We start from the raw sequence: 24926 nt of genomic DNA, 5'->3' as shown, positions 1-24926 counted from the left end.
AACTTAGTAACTTGACTAAAATTTTCATAAAGTTTTAACAGATATAACTCTGTATAGTTTTGTTATTGTCCAATCAAAGATGAACATTAACAACATTAGGATGGTGACAGTAGCGCCTTTCACACATGCACTGGAATCCTGACTCCCCTGAGAACACAAATTTCTGAGTAAAACTATTAAATGGATTGCTGTGTAATCTGGTACAGATGCTCGGGGGACCCAGGGATCAAATCAACAACTGTGATATTGGTGGATGACCGCTCTAGCTTCCTGTGCCACAGTCACCCCAACCAATAATTATATTGTTTGTGCTGCTATTCAAGTTTACTGTAGTACACTCACTGGCCATTTTATGTACTGATTTATTGCAGATATTTAAGTGTGATTTCCTCCTAGGTCTTTTGCAGAAAGACACAAAGGTCTGCTGTTTTGGTTGGGCAGTGTTCCTCAACTGTTCGGTCCATCTTCTCCCACCCTAGTTTCATGGGCTTTAGATCTGGTGATCTGAAGCCGTCACAGAGAGTATTCCAGCAGCTACTTTCTTCTCCGGGAAGAGAAGAAACACAACCAGGAAGAATGCTTGGCATCATTGTCTTGCTGAAAAATGAAGTTATCCCCAATCCAGAGCCATGCCCAGAGGGAATGTTAGACTTTTTGAGTATGGACTGCTATCCATGCTGAATAGGTCTGCATGGCACACGATGCAGGTATCGACTTTTCCATTGCCAAAGAATCTCTAGAGATCATGTTTCAACATCCGTGCTTTACTGATGGTGTTAGTGATGCGTCGCTTGGATCCTAATGCCTCAAACTGACTCATTAGTCTAAGAGACTTTTTCCAATCACCTAAATTCTGTTTGTGCATCTTCGCCCACCTTTTCTTAACATTCTTAAAAGTGGATATTACCATTTGGCATTGCTAGATAGATATCGGTTATGTACTAACCTAATGTTTAATCATTGGGTCTATCAAAATGTTGTTTTAGTCATCTCAAAGACGTTTTAGAGTAAGATTATGGCAAGTGTATGATTTCGGGAGCTTGACCCATCCTAGGAAAAAACAAAGTCAGGATATCTGCTCTGTTGCATCAGTTTCGACCATCTGTTAATCATTTTCTAAGAAGACCACATGCTGAACTACTAGTGTTTTTTGAAATATTTTTGATCAGCAATCCGGAAGTGAAGTCTTGTATTAGTGAAGTTAAAAGAAACTCCGTCATCACAAGGTTTCATCCCAGGAGGATTGTGGTGGACCCAGCTGGAGTAACGTTAGGAGAAACTGAACCAGGGCGGAGGGAAGGACTCTTCACTGCCAAGTGTCACCGTGGTTACTCATGCCGGTGACAGTGTAGTCTGCTAACATTAGCAGCTACTGGTACTGGATAAAGGAACAAAGCCGGGGAATAATGTGAACCATTTGTTGAGGTGCAGGCGACAGTGGAACCACTGTGAACCAACGCAGAGATGTGCTGTGAATGTGACACTGAAGGGAATATAACGTTAGCGAAGGGAGGCTCGCCTAGCTAACGCTAGCTAGCAAGCTAGCCAATTGGAGCTGCAGCTTCATGCAAATCTCGAGTCGTTTCAAAATGCGGGCCGCACAGAGCCGTTCTGAACGACATGTGAGAGGTAAGTGAGACTGGACTTAGATGCTACATCCATGTGTTCACTCGCGACAGCTCACAATTGAAAAGCCTCGCTAGAATTGCTGATGCTCGGCTTTAGTCAGTTAGCTAATAGCGCGCTAGCATTCAAGTTAGTCTGCTAGTAAGACATTCATCTTGTCCATGGTGTTAAAACCATTACAGCTGTGACAAATCAATGGAGGACTATGCTAAATTTACATGTAGGACTTTGCTACTCTGTGTCATGTGCCTTAACTTAGCTAGCTGACAGTTTGTCCACTAATTAGCAGATAGTTGGGCGAAGCTTAACAAATGAGTTTTATTCAAGAAACTAACGTTAGACCACTGGCATGAGTTGGAGGTAGTCGAACGTTAGGAAACTACAATACGTCGCATGTCAGTCGTCATTACGGTCCCACAGTGTAGTCATGTGGACAATTAGCTGCTTGATACAGTGCCTCAGTAGCTTGTTGCCGCAGGCTTCTCTGCATGATCCTACCAGTTAGCTCCACGTTGGCTAACCGAGGGAGGAGGGGGTTAAAAGAGACTAGAGTTTCAGCTGGTACAGTTTGTGGGAAGAGCAACAGTTCCCTCCCTATTCACAATCAGCTCCTCTTGTCTGCAAAGCTTTACTGACTATACAATCCTCAGGGAGGCATGTCAGATCTGTAGGCTTTTGCTTGGTCAGGTACAGTCCTAACCTTTCAGATCCTTATCTCTGAGGTTCTTGTTGATGTCTGAGCTCTATACCTGTATCATGCTCTTTTGTCCTCGACACTGTCACTTTCAAGTGCTTAAAATATTTTGTGTTTGACTCTTTAAGGTTTTCTAATAGTTTAACTTTTCTACATTGTTGTCTAAGATTATGTAGTTGCTTTTGTGTTTTTAAAGGTGAAGCCGGTGTCGTACATTTTCTGTTGCTGTCTCCGCTTTGTTTGTCAAGATGATGATCTGAGTCATTTCTGAATCTAGTTACTAAAACACACTCCTTACAATGGATTCAAAAGTTTTCAGTTTGTAGATACACCTAGCTAGAAGTTATACAGACAAATTCAACAGTTTCAAAGAGGTTTGTGTGATTGTTGTGGAGATTGCAGTTTGTGCTGCTGTTGAACTGTACTGCATTATACTGAGAGCTTATTTATTTTTGCCTCAATAATATCACAGCAACCTAAAAACAACACAACCGTGGTCAAGGTAGAATTTTGTGAAAGCTTGTTATATCAGACTTTATTGTTATTAGCTAGGTGAAACTTAACTAGCATTCAAGTATATTTTATGTACATCACTTCTGTGAAGAACAAACTTTATTTTTATTATTCCAATTTTTTTATTAAGATATTTTGTGTCTTTGATTCAGAGAAGAAATGGTTTAATAATTAATGATTTTTTTCTTTTGACATTTTATTAACAAAATGATTACTTGAAACAAAGGAAAGAATGGTTAGTTCCATTTTTGAAAAAAAAAACATCTTTATGTCATGGCCTGGCATAATATTACATGAATTCCTTTTTTAAAGGTAAAAAGTTTAGTTACCATTTTAAAAGATCCTGTTCAAAACATGTTGTGTGTTGTATTCAGCATGCAAAAGACCTATTTGATAAACTTTGAAGAGATGATTTTGTAACAAGATATGACATAAAAAAGCCTTACAGTTATGTTTTGGGGGACAGCGTCTTGACAAATATCAGATAATTTCATCTTTTCATGACCAGAACAGATTGTTTCAAGTTGTCAAAGATGTACCACCAAAAGGTTATTTGCTAGGTTTTTAATACTAGAGCTTTAAAGATAAGTCTAGTCAGTCAGCAAAAATTAATCAACATCCATTTAAATAACTGTTTATTTTAGCTTGACACTGATTATTAAAATTATGTTTATTCAGCTGTTCAAATATCATGTTTTGCTCTTTAATAAATTGTAAACTGAACATCTTTGTTATTATCTCTAACCTCTGAGACTTAACAGTTGGCTTGTATTATCCACTGGTAATGCAAATGGCCCTTAGTTCCAGGCCTAGTTAAAACAGTGCTCAGTTTGAAGAATTTAGTTTAAGGACAGTTGCTTATATAGTTTGTCTGATTCTCAGCCTCCACCCTGATCCTAACTACAACAGAATTCAAAAAGTATTCAAACATGTGACTACTCAGACATCTGATCACGTGCCTATTAAGACATACCAGGTGTGGTATGTTAATAGCTTGTAGAAGAGAGTTTGTGCTATACCAGTGCAGTGAAGCACAGCCAGAAATCCATTCTGAATCAGAGCGAATCTGTTTATCGTTTTCAAACATTCATGCTAACAAGATTATTGCAGGCCTATATTTATCAGCCCTAATTGGTTTAGGCTTTTCTAATTCTGAGGTGCTCCTGTAAAAGAGTCACTGTGACCTTTTTTCTTTTTCCACTCACTTACTTCTTTACAACAACAAAGCAAACCTTTCCTGTCACACTGTTGACATTTCAGTTGTCCTTTTGTTTGACTCTAGCTCTAAAAACACTTCAATATTTGTGTTGGATATTTGGTAATGGGACATTGGACTTTGACTGTATAGAAACATCTGAAACTATTGACAGACATAGACATGAAAGGATCCATTTAAAGGGTTTGTTTTAACAAATTAGACATTTCTGTTTCTTCCCAAGTACAGTTATTAAACTTTTGTATGTATATGGAACAGTCACAGAATTTGTAACAAGAAGTTATGGACAGGTAAAACTAGAGCTTGGCGAACAAAAATGTTCTATAATTTCTAGATGGAAAAATCCAGATTAGTATTTTCTCTGCTGTCAGTTAAACCGCAACACCAGCAGTTCTCTGGAGTGGCAATGGTAATGTCAGCTGTCTCTGTTTCTTTGGACATGCCTTCCATTGTGTAGAGTTTGCTAGTTAACAAGCTGAAGCAATTACAGTCACAGGAGGTTAAGACCATAAAATAATACCAAAGATAGTTATTCATATTACCTCAGTGATATTGAAATGTCAGACATCCCACCTTCTTTCTCTAGTGCTTGTCTTTGTTTGTGAGCTTCACTAAGAAAGTAGCACTGTGTCTTAATAGAACCTCTAGCGTTGGCCACCTGTTAGCAACTGTTGCTGTGTAAACTTGTGATGTTTGGATGTGTTTACGGACATAACTGAGTTTAGGTCATCTTTGTTTTCGAAACGTTCGAGAGCATGTTATGCAATTACTATAACTAGGCCTTACTTTTTTTATTATTGTTGCAAAGACATTCCTATTTGTATTTTTACACTGTTTACAATATATAAAAGGAGGGGGCCTGGTGGATTAATGGTAGAGAATTGGGTTGGGGTGCAGAAGGTTGCAGGATTGAGTCCCAGCCCACCGCACCAGGTGTTGCCCCGCCCACCGACCAAGGGCCACCTTGATGCCGGTCCCAAGCCCGGATAAAAGTGGGAGGGTTGTGGCAGGAAGGTCATCCGGTGTAAAAACTCATACCAAATAAACGTGCGGAACATGTTCTGCATTGGCGACCCCTCAAGGGACAAACCGAAAGCCGCTGATCTTTTTTATTTTGATGTAGGCATTTTTTACATTTTTATAAATAAATTGCACTTAATCTAATGTTAGTCATCTGTGTTTTGAATGTGTACAGATCCTAAAGGCATTTAGGGTTCCAAATTGCTGATTTATTAACAAAGGAAAATCCTAATATGCACTGAAATGTGTCTAACTGTCAATCTCATTACAAATTTTTCCTACATTTCTCTTCCATTAGCTGAGTAGGTTGTAGGTACAATGATCTTTTTTGTAGAACAATAGTTCAAAACGCAAAACAAAAATTATATATAACAGCTGGAGAAAGTGAAACCATAGTTTAATATATCAATCACTGTAAACATGTTAGTAATTTTGTGTCCTTACAAGCTAATTGTTGAAACCACAAGGGCTTTTTCATTATCCTACATTTGTCAGGGCTCCATTTTAACACAATTTTCATGGGTTTTCCTGGCAGAAAGTTACTATTATCAACATTCCAAAACATATTTTCTGTGCCTGGAGTTGTGGGCCTATCATCAACCACCTTTTCCACCCATGTGCTTAGTAATCAGGAAAGTAGTCAGTTTTTTTTGCTTTCAGTGGAGAATCATTTTCAACTAAAGCAGTATGATCTTTTGTAATGTTCTATAGGAAAAAATGAAAACTGTATTCTCCTTATGTGGATGACCATAATCATTGAGGAGGAATGGAAAAAGTCAAGTACATAGCAGAAAGACGCTCCTGAAAGATCAAACCTAAAAAAAAGAGAGCGCTTTAATGCCCATTGTATATTGAACAACCTCACAATGTAGGGAAAGGTGAGATATTGTTGCATTATCATGTGTAGGCCAGGGTGGAAATTTACAAGTGCTGATGTTTTATAATGTGCAGCAATATAATTCTCTGCACAAGACTTGCACCAGCATTTAAAGCTGTACAGTTTTGCTTCTTGCTGCTACAGAGAGCTGCAGTTAGATACTAGTTTAATTCATACAACATATAGATTATGATTTGCTATTTAAATAGCAATATTGTTTTATCCTACACAAACATCGGTATGATTAATTTATGAATGCTTATCATACTTCCAATGAATTGTTTTGGAGCTGCATTTAATGTGCTGATGATTTGTTTTCCTGCTCTGTTTTCAGGATGATGGATGAAGGATAACATTCAAGAACTCATATTCCCTCTGCCAAAAGTGCCACCACTACCCCCTCCCTTTTTTTTTTTTTTTTTTTTTACTTCTTTTTGCGCTTTTGCAACCCTCCTCCCTTGCAGAACTTTTTTGAATCCTGTCACAGCCCATTGCACTGTCTCTATGGCAGTTATGGAAATCCCACAGTAGGATCTGGTACTTATTTTTTTTTAAGTGGGACAGTCCTCCTTTTGACATGCTACTGGCCAAATAAAAGGTGATTGTCAAATATGAAATAAGTGCAGTGTGACTGGATATCAACTTTTTGTCCATTTGAGATTGGTCTGTTGTTACTCTGGTACCATCAATTGTTCCTTTCCAGCCTTTTCCACAGTCCTACCCTCTTCCAGTGTCATTGGGCCATGGTTCGCAAGAAAGGTTCTCTTATACTATGTGGTGCTTTCCTGTTTGTCGCCTGGAATGCTTTGCTTCTACTTTATCTTTGGGGTCGCCCTCCCATTGGCCGCCTTGGAGAGGGGGGTGGAGCTGAGCCAGGAGGAAAGGAGGAGTGGGGCGTAGGCAGAGGGAAAGGAGGCCAGATCAACCTGGCTGGTGAGGTGATCCGGCTTGCAGAAGAGGTTGAAGTTCAGCTCGAGACCCAGAAAAAGCTCTTGAAGCAGATAGAAAGTCACAGGGCAGTGTGGGTTCGGCAGAAGAATGTCGGAAAAAGAGAAATGGATGATACAAAAGTTGTCAAAGAAGACATTGCTGAACAACCACCAAAGCTTCCAGTTGCTCTCAAAGACAATGTAGGGAATGGGGTCCAATCAGAAGTGCAACATACACAGAAGCCTGCTCATACAGTAACTCCAGAATCTAAATCAGGACGGCAGATCATTGAAGTCAAGCAAGAAATTATTGAGAGCAATGATTTGCCGACTTCTGTTGCCCCCCCAGAAGTTGTAATTCCCATTCTAGTTATTGCTTGTGACAGGGTGACAGTCAAACGAAGTCTTGACAGACTGATACAGTATCGCCCTTCTCCAGAGCTACATCCAATCATTGTCAGTCAGGACTGTGGCCATACCGAAACGGCTCGTGTCATTAGATCATATGGAGATCAGGTAATGCACATAAGCCAACCAGACCTGTCAGACATCAGTGTCCGGCCAGAGCACAGGAAGTTCCAGGGCTACTACAAAATCGCCCGACATTACCGCTGGGCGCTCAACCAAGTGTTCAACACCTTCTCGTACTCTACTGTGGTAATAGTGGAGGATGACCTGGAGGTGAGTGAGTGAACGAGACTATGTGTTGGATGGATGCATATGTATTAGGGGTGTGTTCAGTGTGTCCCAAATAACACTGACAAATATGGACACTCTTTAAATTTTAATAAAGGCAATGGTTAGTTAAAACGTGGTAGAAAAAAAATTAGGATATGTGTAAGTAGGTTCTTCTCCAAAGATATTTATATGATTAAGCAACCATGCAAGAACACAGGACCTATGCCAAGATGATGGTTGTATTTATTTAACAGAGGAAGCAGTTTGCCACACAGTCAACTGTGTTTACAGAATAATGTTTGTGTTTTATTTTTCTATTTTAAATCCAGAAGTGTAACTTGTGATTTTCCTCAGCAGTGACATCTATCATTTAGTGAGGCTTTACTGTTCCCTGCTAGATGACGTAATGGCTTACATTTTAATAGTAGAAATTAGCTGCAGTTGCCTATAGCCACATTCTTGATGGTGCACATTTTATATCACATCCCACAATCCAGAGGGTGTTGATTTCTTGAGGTTCAAGGATTGCAACAGGCACTGCTGGCTACAAGAGACGATGACTCAGTGCTTCACATCCTGGGCATCAGTCACTTCAGGTCTCATTTGTGTAACACCAATTTATTCCCTTTCACATTCAGCGTCAGACTTCACTTTATATATTGCTATAGAACTACTTTCTCTTGTTATATACACCTTTAAAAGCAGCAGGCCTTATGGATGTAGAGATCCAAGTGTAAGAGAATTTCCATTATTCCCACTGGCTGGGGGAAACTGTGGGGGCAGCCTTTCCGGGCGGTTGGACTAGCTGATCGTGAATATTGCACATCTTACATGAATAACTTTCATAACTAACCATAGACTGTTGTGGGCCATAAAAAAAATCCTTCAGCCCTCCTGGCATACAGTTTTGACTTGGATTGATATTTATTTATTTATTTTTAAGACTGACCAACAATACTATATAAAACTAATTAATTTAAATTAATTTAAAATCTAGGGTCCATTTGTTGTGGTGTGTTGAGACACATCATCGTGCAACTTGTTAATATTGTGATATGACAAATTCCTATTATGGGCTTGTAATTATTACAATATGTGATGGACGAAAACATATGGTCCAACCCTATTTTGTCCAGACCTAGCTGTGTACTTTCGCTTTGAGCCTCGATGCTTAGGTAAGCTAACCATGTCCTGATTGCACTTTCATTCTTAACACACGCAAGAATGATTTAATTTGACTTGTGTTCATTTGTATGCATTGCCACAGACCAGCCACTTGTGGATGTTTGGATCTCTTGCAGGATTAAAACAATAAAGTAAAACTCTGAGGATTTATACAGTCACTGTAGACGGCATGAGTTTGTAATTATGTTCCCACTGGTAGGTCTGGAAGGTTTGAAGAGGTTAAATATAAATACCCTCTCCATGGTAAAAGTGTAATTACATGTGGCTTACATTCAAATGTGGGTTAATGATGACTGTAGCAGTTCCACTGGTTCCACATTTGTCTCAAATATTCATCACATTAACAGTTTTCTCAAAATCTGTTGCAGCTGCTTTCTTTTCAGACGTTGTGAAAACATGCTCAAATGGGTACAGGGGAGAGAGAAGCCACTGTATTATTGCAAAGCCTTTTTTTTTTTTTTTTTTTTTTACAAATTACAACTTTGTTATTATGTGTCAATAGGTAATACTTGAGAGAGAAATTAAATGCCATACGTCCTCCTCCTTTAACCGATGATTTAAATAAAATGTATGCAGTGGCACTGAACAGAAGTTGTCAGTAAATCTGTAAGACTCCTCCTTCTAACTGCTACCAATGGATAAATTGCATAGAGTGAACATTCAGCTGGTAAAAAGTGCTTTAACAGCAGGAAATAAGTTAGAGGAAATCCAAAGCAACTTTGACTTCAACCAAGAGCTTGAGGGGAGAAACTGTGCCCTGTAAATCAGCAATTACTTTGCCAATGAGCAGAGAAAATCTGGGTTTACTTATGTAAGTGTTCTCTACTGGTTTTCTCTTTTTATTTAATGCTAAAAAAACCCATGTTTGTTGGCTAATCTCTCTTTATGTTCATTCAGTCAGTCATTTAAATCTTTAACCCTCCCAGAACCACCAGTGAAATCATATTACAGGCTTTTGTGCAGGAGATATTCAGATGCACATAATAAAACTTTATTTTGTATTTTTCATGCAGTTTTTGCTGCCTTATGTTGGATGACCACAGAGAAATAAATAATGGAAGAGATTAGAAACAACATGCGAAAAAAGGTTCTGGCTGGACTGTGGCACTCTCAGTGTCTTAAACCACTGTTCAACTAGGATGCCCCATAATGTACTTATTTTGTGTCAACAAGTTTTTCTAACCCAAGCTCCAGCCTGTAGGTTGTAGTTCAGTGTGGAAACAAACATTTGATAGACTCAGATTAAACGAGAAAAATCAGTAGGCTCTACCGGGTTGAAAGAATAACTGTACCTTGTTTTATTATACTTTTTTTTTTTTTTTTTTTTTTTTTCTTTTTTATAGCCTTGCCCCATTTGTTCCTCAGTAGCCACTGCTGGACTTCATATTAAGTAGCCTTGTCTTGGTATAGTGTTCCTTAGTCTATTTCCTGTACCATGTGCTGCTTTTTTTCTTTATTTTAAGCACAACTGTGCTAATTGGACAGAATTCATTACTTCACTGGATATTTCTGGTGGTTCTGGCTTAATTCTGAAACTGATTTTAAAAATTGGAAAGAGAGATTATGAAATGATTTTTGAGCCAATCTGAATTGCAGAGCAGCAAGATCGATCAGAAAAGCATAGAAACCACAGGCCTTCCAACCAACAGTGTTTTTTATGTATTTGCTAAAGAAATTATTTCCAGTTTATCACAACTTGTTTTATGGACCGACCATTTGCATGTGTGCAGGTTTTACATTAAACATAGCACTTGTCTCTGGCTGAAGCTCACTTCAGAGTTAAGGTCATCTGTGTTCTGGAAACTCTTACAGGTTATTGTTATTTGGGTGCTGCCTCATTGTAGTTTCTGCACATTGCTGTTTAGCTGATCTCAGGTATTAGCAAATAAGATATTATCATTTTTTGTAAAACTCATGGCAAAACTATAAAAATAACACCCAATTTTTAAATGCAGTTTTTTTTGTTTTCATAACAGGTTTGTATGGTAACCTGAGAATAATTCATTAAAGGTTTGGAAACGACAGTGTAAACAAACAAACAAACAAAAAAATTAAGAGCTGAAGTTGACCAGAATGCTTTTCTACTTGTTGCTGCAGCATCTTACCACTGTGCATTTCCCTCCTCCCATTTAGGTGGCACCTGACTTCTTTGAGTATTTCCGAGCCCTGTACCCAATCTTGCGCTCAGACCCCACCCTGTGGTGTGTTTCTGCCTGGAATGACAATGGCAGAGATGCCTTGGTGGATCCATCCAAGGCTGAGCTCCTCTATAGAACAGATTTCTTTCCCGGTCTGGGCTGGATGCTGCTGAAGGAGATGTGGGATGAACTGGAACCTAAATGGCCCTCAGCCTTCTGGGATGACTGGATGCGTCAGCCAGAGCAACGCAAGGATCGGTCCTGTATCCGGCCAGAAATCTCTCGAACTATTACTTTTGGCCGAAAAGGTGTCAGTTTAGGTCAATTCTTTGACCAGTACCTTCGCTACATTAAGCTAAACACTGAATTTGTGCCTTTTACTAAGCGGGATTTGTCTTATTTGCTAAAAGAGAAGTATGACTCAAAGTTTATTAAAGAGGTTTACAGTGCTCCACTGGTGAAAATGGAGGAACTACAACAAGGAAGCGGCTTAAGGGGACCTGGACCATACAGGGTAAAGTACTCAAGCCGGGACAGTTTTAAAGTTTTTGCTCGAAATCTAGGGGTGATGGACGACTTGAAATCTGGAGTTCCTCGTACAGGTTACAGGGGTGTAGTCTGTTTCCTGTACAGAGGTAGAAGGGTGTTCTTGGCTCCATCAGAGGGTTGGACACAGTATGATATCAGCTGGAGCTGAGAGGCAGATCCAGACTGATGTGAATGGTGTTGAAGAGGGGAGAGAGCCTTTCTCAAAGGAACAGCCCCTCAGACCAAAGAATATCAGCACATGTAGTTGGTCATGAAGGAATTGAAGCAGCACGTTAGGGTTTGAATATTATGTGTTGACCCAGGCCTCTTGCTAGAAAAGTTTAAAAATTGGGTGCGCCTTCAGGATCAGCAAGTTCAGGGCCACACAGACTTCATAAAGAGTTTAACTTGTAAGAAAGCAAAATTCCACCCTTAAAGCAGTTTAAAAAATAGATTTTGGGGCTGTGCCTTGCTTTCTGGGAACAATGTGTTTTTTTTTTTTTTTTAATTTTTTTTTCAATTCCAGTACAGGTAAAATAAAGATTCATTATCATATATATGTTTGAAGGGGCTTTAGTAGCAGAAAAAAAGGAACAGAGAAGGACATTATTCATTGTGATATTACACTGGAAATCAACCACAGGTAGTGAAACTCCTTTTTTTTTTTTTTGAAGGTAGCTGTTGAAATTCATCAACATCAGATCACGGTCACTGTATAAGTTGTGGGCAAGGGTAAATGAACAACTTCTATGGCTTAAGGTAAAGAGAGGCCATATCCTGTGCTAAACAAATGACTCAACTAATGACTTCAATGATTGCCCTGATGTGCACCAGAGAAGATATCTTCAGCAGTGATATTAACAAAAGGAACTGCAGAAGAATCTGGGCAGTAGCTCTGATCCAGTGCCAACAAACTGTCAGAGTTCCAGGAGAAACATTGCTATCTCTAAGCTTCCCCTGGAATTCTGACAGTCATTGAACAGCTCATAAAATATGTTACGGAGAGGAAGCTGACTAGATTGTAAGGTGGGGACCCATGGCATCAGGTTAGTGCAATTTGATTTGGTCAGACCAAAGTCTGATCCATTCATTTTCACTGTCCTGAAAGGAGATGATCATCATACTCAGATGTACTACATCTGTCTACAAGCACTCACTGCATTGCTTTGATGTACAAGGAACATCCTGCCCTATCCTCACTTTACATTATTTGTATTGACTAGAACAAAAGTGACTATTCTTGGTTAAAATTGAAGATACGTGTTACTTTTCACCCACCTGTAGTAACTGCTTAGAAAAATATATATTATATTTGCAATATTCAGCCTGTAACATATTTAATTAGCACAGCTCTAATGTGTCTGAGTTTCATTAAGGTACAGCAGGACTGCCATGCAATACAGAATCAGAGCTACACCAACAGCAGCTTCGACAGGCCAAAGTTTTAGAGAGAACTGTCATATTTTCACGGGGGGAAATTTTGTTGGGGAAATGCATCATTGTAGGAATGATTTGGTCATTGAGCAAAATAAGCTTTAAGCTGCCAGAAAGCAGGAACACCCCAAACTTAATGGTAGTCCATGACAAACCAGACCTGAGAAAATTTTGTACAGGACAAGTGGCATAAGTGTAATAGCGTGGGAAGATGAAGGGTGGAGTTTTCCTTGAATTAACAGGACTGCTGTTCTTGCATTAGTTTATGAACATGGCACTGAAAGCAGTGTGATGACGGTGCACAACATTATATTAAAATAGAAAGATGATCTCAGATTGAAGTGCTCCGTGTGCTTTAAATGAAGTAGGTTAGGCCGCATTTAAAGGGTGATTTTGTTAGTTCTTGTTATCGATGAACAGTGAAAAAGCATCTTTATTTTTTTAACCCACCTTTAAGTTTCTGCTCTGGCATCTGCGCTGTTTCCACAAAAGTGGGATCAGTTGTATGAAGTATAATAGAGAAAAGTTCAAACCCTACCATCTTTAACACCTGACCAATCACTGTAGAAAGTGGGTGTGATCGAAGCTCGTCTGCTTTAGAAAGCTGCAGGAATGCAGCTCCTTAAGCTGTCAGAAATGTCTTCAGACACCTGACAAGACTTTGTTTGAAGTATACTGAGGTCTTTATGGTAATATCCTGCTAAAGCAGGTCTTTAAAAATTTGTTTTTTATCTGTATTGTTGTTAATGTATCTGAGTAGCCCAGTTTAAACTCCATCAGATGGCTGAGGAGAATTGTTTTGTTGAAGGAAATACTACATTATGCTTATGGGATTCTGCATTTCCACCACCGCACTCTGCTCGTGTGTGAACTTGGTGTGTAAATTTGTAGAAGGAAATTGGTAATACAAAGGGTGAAACTCTTGTGAGGCTAATTTCAAATGATGTAACAGTTTAGAACTTGAAGTTCAAACAAGTTTGCCAAGATTCAAACAACACTGAGTCTGTCACTTAACTGATGATCAACCTGAAGTCCTGATGCAGGGCAAGTTGTAATTTCATGACAACCAAACCATGGTTTGGCCAGCTTCGGTTTGTTGAAAAACCAATGATTGTGTAATAATTTTTATTTGTTTCTGCAACAGGAAGACTGAGGAGTGGTCAGAGAAATGATTTATCACTGTACTGTAACAAGCTTTGGGAAATCTTTCGCAAGATTGATGGATTCCCATGTCTGTATGGTGATGTGTAAAACCACTGCCTGATGTGTTTATAACTTTAATACAGTATAAATAAAATCAACTATTTTGATATTTGTCCACACGCTGATGGTGCTACTCTTTCATTGATAGTCATCTAGTAACTATGCAATCCACACAAACACTGAGTAGTGTTTAGGTTTAAACTAAATAAACTAATAAATGCTGCTGCATCATTATGGGTTAACCACCTGTCAGGGACACTTCAACATGTGGCTGAAGGAGCCGGGGATCGAACCAACAACTGCAAGATTGGTGGAAAACCACTCTACTTTCCTTCACCACAGTCGCCATGCTGAACCCTTTTCTCCATGATATTACTAAGACCACTAGTGCTAATGTTGCTGATCACTGTATATCTGTGATTTTTCTACCTATGGTGTTAAATGATTCATTAAATAAGAAGAATTTTTGCCCAAGCCAGTTGCTCACACATTAGGCAGTAAAAAGTTGGCCAAGGAGGGACAAGCATCCCCTAAACACACAAATGTCCTGTAGTGCGAGCTGTGATCAGCAGTTTTGTTTCCTCTTGTGATCCTGTAAGATTCCTGCTTTACTTCCCGTTTTACACACATGGAAGTTGAACATTTTCCAAGCTTTCCAACATATCTACAGGATACAGCTGCTGCCATTTTACAATATATATACACTGCTCCTGGAAATATTCACTAGATACTCCACTTCTATTTTCATCATCACCTCATCACATGTTTTCACAGTTTTCTAACTATTTTCTAACAGAAGGTGTAAATGTCTGAATTAGTTTGGATTCCCACTAGCTCAGCACAGGCATCGACTTCCTTCTCTTGATCATTAATCATCAACAAAACACATAGCTCATCAACAGTATAAGTGCTGAACCTGTCAAACCATACAATTACACATTTGTTGAAAGATTGAAACTTACTGAAAATACAGATGTGATTGCTTAATGGCTCAGTAGAATCTCCCCACATAAACTCACCTTAGATTAGGTTTGAGAAGTAACATCAGTATTTAGGCGGTTCACTATCCTTTCTCAAAAAGACCAGAACCAGCAGTAAGGCAAAAATCAATGACCCCACACACATTACTTTGAGCAAATGCCATCGGAAATTAGTTATAGATTGTCTGCATGTGACAATATAGTTTGGTTATACTCCAAAGCTGTTAGAGAACAGCAAATTACAAGAGATGAGTGAGTTGACCTTAAAAACAGACGATTACATTTGCACTTTTAACTGCTTTGTAATATAATATTCTATTGTTAGACGTGGTTAGATAGCTATGGACAATGTTATTAACAGTTGTGTATATCACTGATAAAAGAAATTTCCAAAATTTACAGACGGGTGAAGAATGAGACCGACTTACGCAGGCAAAACCTATATTTATTAATCCATACAGCAGTGCTAGGTTAGAACTACCTCTGGTAACAGTTCATCTTATTGCATTTAGAAAACCAGCTGTCCTTCAGAAAATAATATCAAAATGAAATGTCAATTAACAAATACAGATATCAGAACTTAAATAAAATAAACATTAAACAAACTGTCCAGATTTCTCCCTGCAGAGGGAGCTGCACCACCCCCATTGCTTTCATTGATCTTGCTCGTCTATCGCGCTGGTTCAACTGTAAGGGCACACAGCAAATGTCAATACAAGTGATTTTTGAGTAAATGCCCCCTCCATTTAAAAAAATAAACAAAAATTTAATTGAGAACTTACTGTAAGAGGAGATGTCGATCTCCTCTGGCAGTTCGCTGATGTTAACCTCAAAGCGGTCCTGAACATCATTTAGTGTGCGAGCATCACTTTCATCAGATACAAACGTGATAGCCAGGCCCTTTGTACCAAACCTCCCTGCACGGGCCACCTGCAGCAACACACACCTTATTTGTTTTAATGCAAGTATTTGTGTTACATTGTTGTCTGGATTTGTATATAAGAAAAACGTTCAATCCCTTCAGGCCGATTCTTTAAGAACTAAACTGATGTTGTGAGTTGTTACTTTGTGTGTGCAGTGGATTAGTCAGGTTCATACTTGGATCTGACTGAATTGGGATGAACAAGATCAACCCAGAGCAATGCTGTTATGGATAGGCCACTTTTGTCTTGTAGGCCATATTTGTTATAATTTAAATATGACCTTTACAAACTTTTAAACAACCAGATGTGTAGGTGGGCTTGTGTGAGACAGCCTTACCCTGTGTAGGTAAGTGTCAGAGTCTTCTGGCATGTCATAATTAAAGGCGATGTTGACCCTCTCAATGTCCATCCCTCGTCCAAACAGGTTGGTAGCCACAAGGATTCTCCTCTGGAAGTCCTTGAACTGCTGGTAGCGAGATAAACTACAAAGATAAAGAACAATAAAGTAAAGCTCAGTATTCCATTATGTCCAAATGACTGCTGACCAGTCAACAAGGACAATCTCAATACAGCAATACAAGATGCATCTTTTACCTATAACAATAACAAGGCTGTATACATATCACAGCTTTATTTGACCTAGAAGAAAAAAGGATATAAATTCTAGAAAATACTGAACGCTCTATAGTACACTGTCATTTAAATCCTCTGTGATTCAATGGTCATTCTGAGGAGAACTGGACTGTCCTTGTTGCTTTAAAGCACCAACCAAACATGATTAGCCCTTGTCAACAAGTACTTCTATTGTCATGAAAACGATTAACCGCTTTGTATTATCTCATGGATCGAACATAATCAACACCCTGTTCGAGCAAGACTTTGTTCTTAAGTGTAAACTACATTTTACACCAAGTACAAAAGCAAGAGTACTACACTAAGAAGAAAATTATTTTAAACAATACTGTTTATGGTAATTATGGCAAACTACAGAAGCCCAGAATGGCGATGGATGCTGTTATCTGTTTGATGTTCTTCATAACTGTGTTCATGTTTTGCTATAGTGGTTAAATTATTAGACGTCTTAGATAAACAGTACTCCTCTGATTCCCCACTGTCTCTCACACCATCGTGGTGCTGAAAGAGCAGCAGGCGTCAGGCCAATGTTGCCATTCTTTCAAGTGTATATATTTTCTTATCTCTCATTATTGTGATCTCCTGGAACACATTTATCCAGTTCACATTTTAATTGCCATTTAATCTGTCTATAGGTTTGAATTTGAGTGTGAATGGTTTTCTTTCTGTATGTCTCTCTGTGTTGGCCCACCAGTGTATCTGGATTGACATACACTGGTGCAGTGTCAGAAGTAATGCAGCCCGTTGTATTGAGGTCTTGTGCCTTTGTGTTGAAAGGTGCCAGTTAAAGTGGTGCAGGAATATCAGGATGCTTTCTGGACACCTTCCACTTTCTGTTTTCCACACTGTCCAACTGGCAAGAGACCTCCACGTAGTTAAATACGTTAAATTTTATTTGGCCTAAAAATGCCTCAAGATCACTGGAAGTGCTAGAAAATGTTACCAGGGTAAGGGATCTCCACACTACCATTGCTTAGGGTGAATAAGGAGATGAAATGCTTTATAATTTAAATCCCAGTCCATGGCCATGTGGAACATACCAATCAAATTTCTATGAAAATGCTAGTCCACTATTTAAAGTCCTGTATACATGTGTAATTAGTTTTTTTAAGTGTCATAGCTCAATTACCGTTCCTCCTGAGGCATCCCTCGATGAATGGCAATAGCGGGGAAGTTCTGCTCCACTAGAAGCTGAGCCAGAGCTACACACCGCTGAACAGACTTCACAAAGATGACCACCTGAACAGCACAGCAATACACATGCTTAGCTACTGTTGGCATGTCTACAGTCCATTTGTACATCCATCTCAAAATAAAACTGTACTTAGTTTCTAAATTAGAGATCCTAAAACAAACACTGAATATTCTCTAGTCACGTTTGCTCACTTGTCAGCCAGCAGCTTGGATTAGATTTATTCATCTATACTATAGACCTCCCCTGTTGTCCAAAAACCATCGAAAACTTATCAACTCAAGACTTACCATTCTACTGGTGGACATTTCCTCATTCCAAAATGTTTGGCTGACCTAAATATTGTCCAAACTCGTGAATCACCATAACTCCATCAGCGATGTCATACATTTGAAATTGACCAACTGCATGTGGGGCAGTGTATGTTAAACTATGCTGACCGTGTGTTTTGGAATAATAAGTATGTCACCCGGTGGAGCAGTGTGTCTGGCTGTGTTTTTAATAGTTTTTGGACAACAGTGGAAGTCTATGGCACAGGAAGGCTAGTCCAGACTGCAGGCTTACAACTAATCAAATTTGAGGAGAGAAGGTTTTAGTGTCTGTTTGGTGACTGTGGGAAATACCATGAGGAATTAATGTCACAGTATACTCTAAATGTGCTTGGAACCTTCTAAGACATAATCTAACATTCCTCACCTACTTTAGACAGTGACTGGCTACATTAAAGTACTAATCAGCTGATCATTTGAGTTCGGCTTGTGATGTTCAAGCAAATGATAATTACTTCTTAGGGAGACATGAAGATGTACAATAGCGAGACACAGTCTAAAGGAAGCTTAAGCACACTACAACTATTCATTTGAAGCATAAAGAGGCCTTTACATGTTATAGTTACGTTCTATATTTAGATGCTTGTAACAAATGGATACACTCAACTTGCAGTGAATTATTATCAACAGGCAACACAACTCAGACATGACTTTCCTCTGGTGTTTCTGTCAAGCCTGACTCACAGAAAACAAAGTTACCTGATTGAACTCCAGCACATCTAGGAGATCAAAGAGCTTTCTGTTTTTCTCATTGTCCTTCAGCTTGACGTAGTACTGCTGCAGTCCATGCAGAGTCAGCTTGGTCTCGTCGTCCACAAAGATTTCCATCGGCTGGAGCAGGCAGGAGTTGTATAGGGTTAGGAAAGGTTGAGAAGGTTGAAGAAAGGACATGGGTGTGGAAATAAGGAAATATGGAAGTGGAAGTTGATTAAATCAGACAGACAGAATGTAAAAGTGTAAAGGGGAGAAGTTTACCAGATACATGGCAGTACAAACATTTGTGGGGAGGGAGTGGAGCCAAATGTATCAGCAAGGAAGGAACCATGTGAAGAGGGCAAATCAAAGGTGGGACAGTAAAACGTAGAAGAGATAATTGAAAGGATGGCGTAGAGGACAGGTAGAGGTTGTGGGGTTCCTACAAATTTGATGGTGGAATAGAAGTTCCTAACTGCAGAAGCTACTTTGATGGTTATGTTAACTACCAAATAAATGTCACTGAACAAACTTAAGAAAAACTAGTATTCAAAGAGAAAGGGAAGAACTGGAGAAGTCAGGAATGCATATCTAAGATAAATAGCTATGCACAGATTAGCCACAACACTAATACCACCTGGTGGTTTAAATATAACAATTATAGTTTTTATAAAAATATTATTGTTACCTAATACATGCTGATGTATCATTATGGGTTAACCACCTGTCAGCACATAACATAAACTCCAACTTTAGCAACAGGGATCTTGGACCCTTATTTTTATTACTGGAGATGTTTTGAACAAATTACCATAGTCAGTATTGTTCAAAGTACACTTACATTTTTTCTTGTGGAATACATTTTAGATTTGTACTTTAAGTAAAATGTAGACAATCTGATTACTACTTTTTTTTCAGTAAAATTTAATTTCATTTTTTTAAGACAATACTTACAATTTTAATGGAATACTGAGTGTGTGTACTTATTTCATATCTGCACATATAAAGAAAAACAACCCCATAGGGTTGATTAGCTGCAGATTGCTCAGAGTGGTCATGCCAACCCTTCAGTGACTTTATTAAGACCACCGGTACTAATGTTGCGGCTGACTGGTGTGACTATACACACTGTATATGGGGGCAATGTCATACAATTCAAGAAGTGAAACCGTGTTTCACCCCTTTTGTTTGGTGTGGAAAGATAAAAGCCTTAGTTGCTAATGAAAAGATGGACCAATGATTAAGACTCGAAACATCAAATTCATCTATGACAATTCTTAGTGAAGGACACCCCTACAGAAAACACTGAAGAATGCTGCTTCGACAGGGTTGGGGTCCTTTTGCCTGCTTTGTTTTCCCTGTATATGCTGAACATACAGAGAAGCAGGTATTGAATCGTCCTGTCATCACAATGAGGCTCCACATTCACTGTATGCCAATTATTTGTGATAATAGTCTTCCTCTTAGATTGGGCTAGACAAATGTAAGGCTTTGGTGCGTTGTACCCAATATATTAATCCTTCATCAAGGTCCTATGTACTAATTACCAACTAATAAAATCCTAACGAACAGAGAGTGGGCAAAATGAGAAGGGGGCAACAGAGGCTGACAGGTCATATTTGCCTATACATGGTTAATCTGCTACTAACCTTGATGACTGCACACACTCTGCAGGCATGTTTAAAATAACTGTCATAATGAAAACTGTTATTTAATAGCACAAAATACATAATTTGCTAAGACACATTGTTAATACGTCTGTGTTTCTACCTCACTATCGAGATAATATGTGGCTACAGAGTAGTGAACTCACAGCCACAGTAATGGAGGAGGAAGGAAAAACAAGATCCATGTTGTGAAATCAGGAATTTAAACTACAAATAAGATACTTTCTCTTTCGTCTTAAATGTCTCAGCCTAAGGCTAAATGTTTATTAGTGTACTGATGCAGGAACCTTCAATATGCGCCTATCCTAAGGCCAAAATTTGTATTTGGTAGATTTAAATAGTAATGCAGCATGTTTACAGGCTGCTTTAGAGAAACATAGTTGGCCAGTCACAGCAGTGAACAGCTATGAGATGACATCACAGTGGGCAGACGTTTCCCCATGTTTCCCACACATTGAAGGGACTGCTTGGAGTAAAACTTCTTTCTTGCTTGTAACTTGGATTCATGGAGGTTGCAGGGCAACATGGACTGTGTAGTCCACTACTCCAGCAGGCGTGGTGCAACAGGGTAAGGAGTAGTAGAGGTGTGGTGGGAGCAAGAGGAGGCATGGTAGTTTCAAGTGGACAGGCGTATTTACATCTTGCATGAATTTTCTGCAGACTGGACGGATCTCTTTACTCAGGGTCGCACTGAACATCATGACTTGCTTCTCATGGGGAGTCATGCGGAAAATCTCCTGGACATCTCTGCGCATATCTAAAGAGGAGAAGGACTCCGGTCACTATTCACACAAGCATATAAACTGAATTAGTGACAGTGAATAAATATTATTAAGAAATTATTTAAAACACTTCTTTAAAAGATTTCCGGCTGTGTTTCATAATTATTATTTTATATTATTTAATTATTATTACATTAACCACAACTTTAATTTTCTTTTGTTGTCTATCTACCCTCCCTAATAATTGTCTCACTTATTCTAATTCAATTTTTGACTTAATGTGACAACTATCATTATTTATTATAACCTGAACAATAGTTAGGAAAATATTCACACTCCTTGAAATGGGAGGAGGTCTTGTTTTTTGTTTTGTTTTTTTGACATGCAATGTGAATTGTGGGATGTTACAAACACAGGTTTGTGTCTGTCTAAACTATGTCCACTCACTTCAATTTGCCACTGATGGACCCCAGTCAAGTTCTAGAACAATCTCAAATAAATCATAAGCAAACAGGATGAATCTCTATTTTTGAGCAAAGAGACTGAATACTTTTGTAAATGAATTCAGATTTTTGTTCTTTAAACGTGTGTTTTTACTTTCATTACGGGTTACTGGTGGAAATCTTTTTGTTTCCCAATATCAAATAAAATTTACAGCACAGAAAAAAACAAAAGGTTCCTGGGTTCCTTACTGGTCAGTGAAAAACTATTAAAAACACAGCCAGACAAACTGCTCAAATGACATATTTCTTATTCCTCACTAGTCTCCTTCTTGTACAGTAACTTTTTTAGGACAGTCTCTTCTAGGATTGTTTGTTACCTTTGCCATATTTCTTAGCTTTTATGATGATTGATTCCAAAATTGACTCCAAAAGATATTTAGTGACTTAGAAAAATTATTGTATCCATCCCATGAATTGGTGAATGATAAATGGTCTACCTTAAATGTACCCAAAGTGGTTTACACTGCTTCTCATTTACCCATTCACACTCACACACCATTGGGGGAGCTGCTATGCAGGTGGCCTTTTACAAAGTGAAAAGTTTTCTTTTGTCTTTTTGGTATAGTTTTTGGCCAGGATACTGATTCATCATTGGACTTACAAGTGTAATACAATCCTGCAAACACACTGACTACACTAAGCTCATTTCCATTTAACTAACTGTGTAACTTTTGAAACCATGTGGCTGTACTTGTAATCATTTATGTGAGTTACTTTAAAGGGGGTGAAGACAGCAATCACTTATTTTCAGGTTTATATTTTCATTGAGTTATTTCAGATTGTTTCACATTAAATTATATTTCAGATAGATTTTCCCTTTAAGGGAATAGGGATTATGTATTTTACTAACCGAGCTGCTCCAGCATCTTGTCACACTCATCCAGGATGAAATGTTTGATGTGACGCAAGTTGAGTGTCTTGTTGCGTGTCAGCGCCAGAATCCTCCCCGGTGTTCCCACCACAATGTGAGGACTGTCCTTCTTCAGCACCTCTTCATCTTTCTTTATGGACAGCCCTCCAAAGAACACTGCCACCTGTAAACCATATATGGATTACTGTGAGACAGTCATAATTAGTGCTGTAGAGAACAATCAGGCAGGCAGTGTATGTTTGTTTTACCTTGACAGAGGGCATGTACTTTGAAAATCTCTCATACTCCTTGCTGATCTGAAAGGCCAGCTCTCTGGTATGACACATCACTAGAACAGACACCTGGAGCAAAACAATAGTAGTTAAGTGCTATTGACTTTCAATTCAACACTTTAACAACATGGGAAATTACAAATATTATATTTTTATCTTCAAAAAATGTTAATCTTTTAAATAGAATTGTGTGCACGGCAGTGGATGGATGAATTGTATATAAGAGGGTTAGCTCCTGACAGTCTGTATGTAGATACAAAGGAGACACCCAGGACATGATGTACTCAACAATCATTGCGGCTAAATGGTAATAATTAAAGGCAACTCAGAGGCCAAAATAATTGTTTTTGCTGTGCACTGAAGATATTTGGGTTTAAGATCAAAAGATAAACATGAGAGGAAAATTCTGAAACATAAAACACAACACCTTTCTATATATTCACATATTTATTAGCTCCTCTGAATCAAATTACAGAAGTCTGGAATCAAAAAATAATTAGAGTAAATTACACCTTCGATGACAGGATAATTCTCAGATAGGATAAAGTGAATAGAAGCATTACCTGTCCAGTAATGGGCTCCAGCTGCTGCAGTGTGGCAAGAACAAACACTGCAGTCTTCCCCATTCCAGACTTGGCCTGACAGAGCACATCCATACCGAGGATCGCCTGAGGGATGCATTCATGCTGAACTGTAATTAAAAAACATATCCAACATGTAACTGTGTTAAGGCATGATCGGACAACTATTGTTATCAGGACAATCAAAGTAAAGAGTGACAATATGGAGAAGAACAAAAATCAGCAAAAACTGAACCACATGCAATTCTTAAATCTTCTCAAGATTTTTAAATGTAATGCCTCCAAGGATTAGAGGATTTGTCTAAGTTTCACTGAAGACTCACCCTCAGATGGATGCTCAAACCCACAGTCCACTATGGCTCTGAGCAGTTCAGGTTTCAGCAGGAAGTCTCTGAATCCGGAGGAGTGAATGGACACATAGGAGCCCTTCACTCCCTCCCTTCTTATCGACATGCCCCCTGCACCTCCAACATCCCCAGCCGCTGCAGCCTCCACTTCATCCTCCTCATAGTCCAACAGCTCGTTGTCCACATCATTCTCAGTCATCCTGAAACATATTTGTGAAGTGTTAATAGTCTGAAGGGCTTGTTAATGTAGTATGTATGACCTTACTACTGTTTTAAACAAAATACTATTTCCATTTTTGGAATTTCTCAGAAGAAGAGGTATGCTAATACACATACTGTGTAAAGGGAAGTTGTATTTGCTGCCTTTTTAATATATTGTTATATCTTATAAAGCTTTGTGGGTTGTCTAAGACTAGACATAAAGGTTAATGCAGATGGTTGAATCACAGTAAAATTTGTTTACCGCAAATCATGCTGCCAATCATTTCACTGTGACATTTGTCACCTCATGTAAATTTAAATCCCCTTGTGTCCTGGCATCCTAAATTTAAAAGATCAGCAGAATTTACCGGTAATTCATTTGTTGTAAGATGTTGCAGGAATAGTCTGGCAGCATCACTTTAATATCAAAGTAGTATAAAATATAATAGTATAAAATCAACGTATCTCTAAGACATATGAAATTTGTTGCTACTCAACAGTAATGACGTATTATCGTTTTGGAATTAGAATTAAATTAAAACATCTTATTACTCCATTTACTTAATGGTGATTGTTAAGCAGACACTCTCAGAAATGTGTTATTAAAATAACGTCATGTTATTTATGTGAATAAAGGCTAAGATGCTATGTAATACAATTAGCTAGTTGCTGTGTTTATAAAGTGAACCTGTCCAAATCAAATAAAACAAGTACCTGAATGTCTAGCTGCAGTTAGCTGGTAGGCTTATAAGTTAGGAAAGTCGCATGCTTTACCAGTCCCGGGTCATTTTGTAACTTTAAATTTATAACAGCTATACTTAGCCATGTAATATTAACTTCAAAGGTTTAAACGGACCTTAAATAAACAGCATACCTTAACTACGGAGGATAAAAATGAACCACAGCGTCTGTTCAAAGTATTGCGCTAACGTTAGCCTATATCAATGACGTGTTATTACGCGACGGTGATG

The 24926-nt window shown here is 38.6% G+C and overlaps 2 protein-coding genes across 4 annotated transcripts; one reads left to right on the top strand and one right to left on the bottom strand.

The window, feature by feature from the left end:
* The first annotated feature begins 603 nt into the window (after positions 1 to 603).
* On the top strand, positions 604 to 14160 carry mgat1b (alpha-1,3-mannosyl-glycoprotein 2-beta-N-acetylglucosaminyltransferase b). Of its 2 annotated transcripts, XM_067510002.1 has the most exons (4): positions 604 to 1629; positions 6281 to 6544; positions 6650 to 7556; positions 10872 to 14160. In XM_067510002.1, the coding sequence occupies exons 3-4, from the start codon at positions 6690 to 6692 to the stop codon at positions 11571 to 11573; spliced, it is 1569 nt and encodes a 522-aa protein (XP_067366103.1). In that variant the 5' UTR covers positions 604 to 1629; positions 6281 to 6544; positions 6650 to 6689; the 3' UTR covers positions 11574 to 14160. The 2 variants fall into 2 exon arrangements, with proteins under 2 accessions (XP_067366103.1, XP_067366095.1); XM_067509994.1 differs by lacking the exon at positions 604 to 1629 and adding an exon at positions 2161 to 2313 and having other exon boundaries at positions 6281 to 7556.
* A 1285-nt stretch (positions 14161 to 15445) lies between these two features.
* Positions 15446 to 24926, bottom strand: ddx39b (DEAD (Asp-Glu-Ala-Asp) box polypeptide 39B). Of its 2 annotated transcripts, none has more exons than XM_067510013.1 (11): positions 24830 to 24926; positions 23731 to 23954; positions 23390 to 23517; positions 22803 to 22895; positions 22534 to 22717; positions 21097 to 21215; positions 18798 to 18929; positions 17707 to 17816; positions 16282 to 16426; positions 15804 to 15951; positions 15446 to 15708 (listed from the first exon to the last, which is right to left on the bottom strand). In XM_067510013.1, the coding sequence occupies exons 2-11, from the start codon at positions 23951 to 23953 to the stop codon at positions 15692 to 15694; spliced, it is 1299 nt and encodes a 432-aa protein (XP_067366114.1). In that variant the 5' UTR covers position 23954; positions 24830 to 24926; the 3' UTR covers positions 15446 to 15691. The 2 variants fall into 2 exon arrangements, with proteins under 2 accessions (XP_067366114.1, XP_067366120.1); XM_067510019.1 differs by having other exon boundaries at positions 24670 to 24841.

The sequence above is a fragment of the Channa argus genome, chromosome 1, assembly GCF_033026475.1.
Source record: "Channa argus isolate prfri chromosome 1, Channa argus male v1.0, whole genome shotgun sequence".
NCBI classification, from domain to species: Eukaryota; Metazoa; Chordata; class Actinopteri; order Anabantiformes; family Channidae; genus Channa; species Channa argus.
The sequence above is the reverse complement of the archived record's forward strand: the minus strand, read 5'-3'. Positions and strand labels throughout refer to the sequence as shown.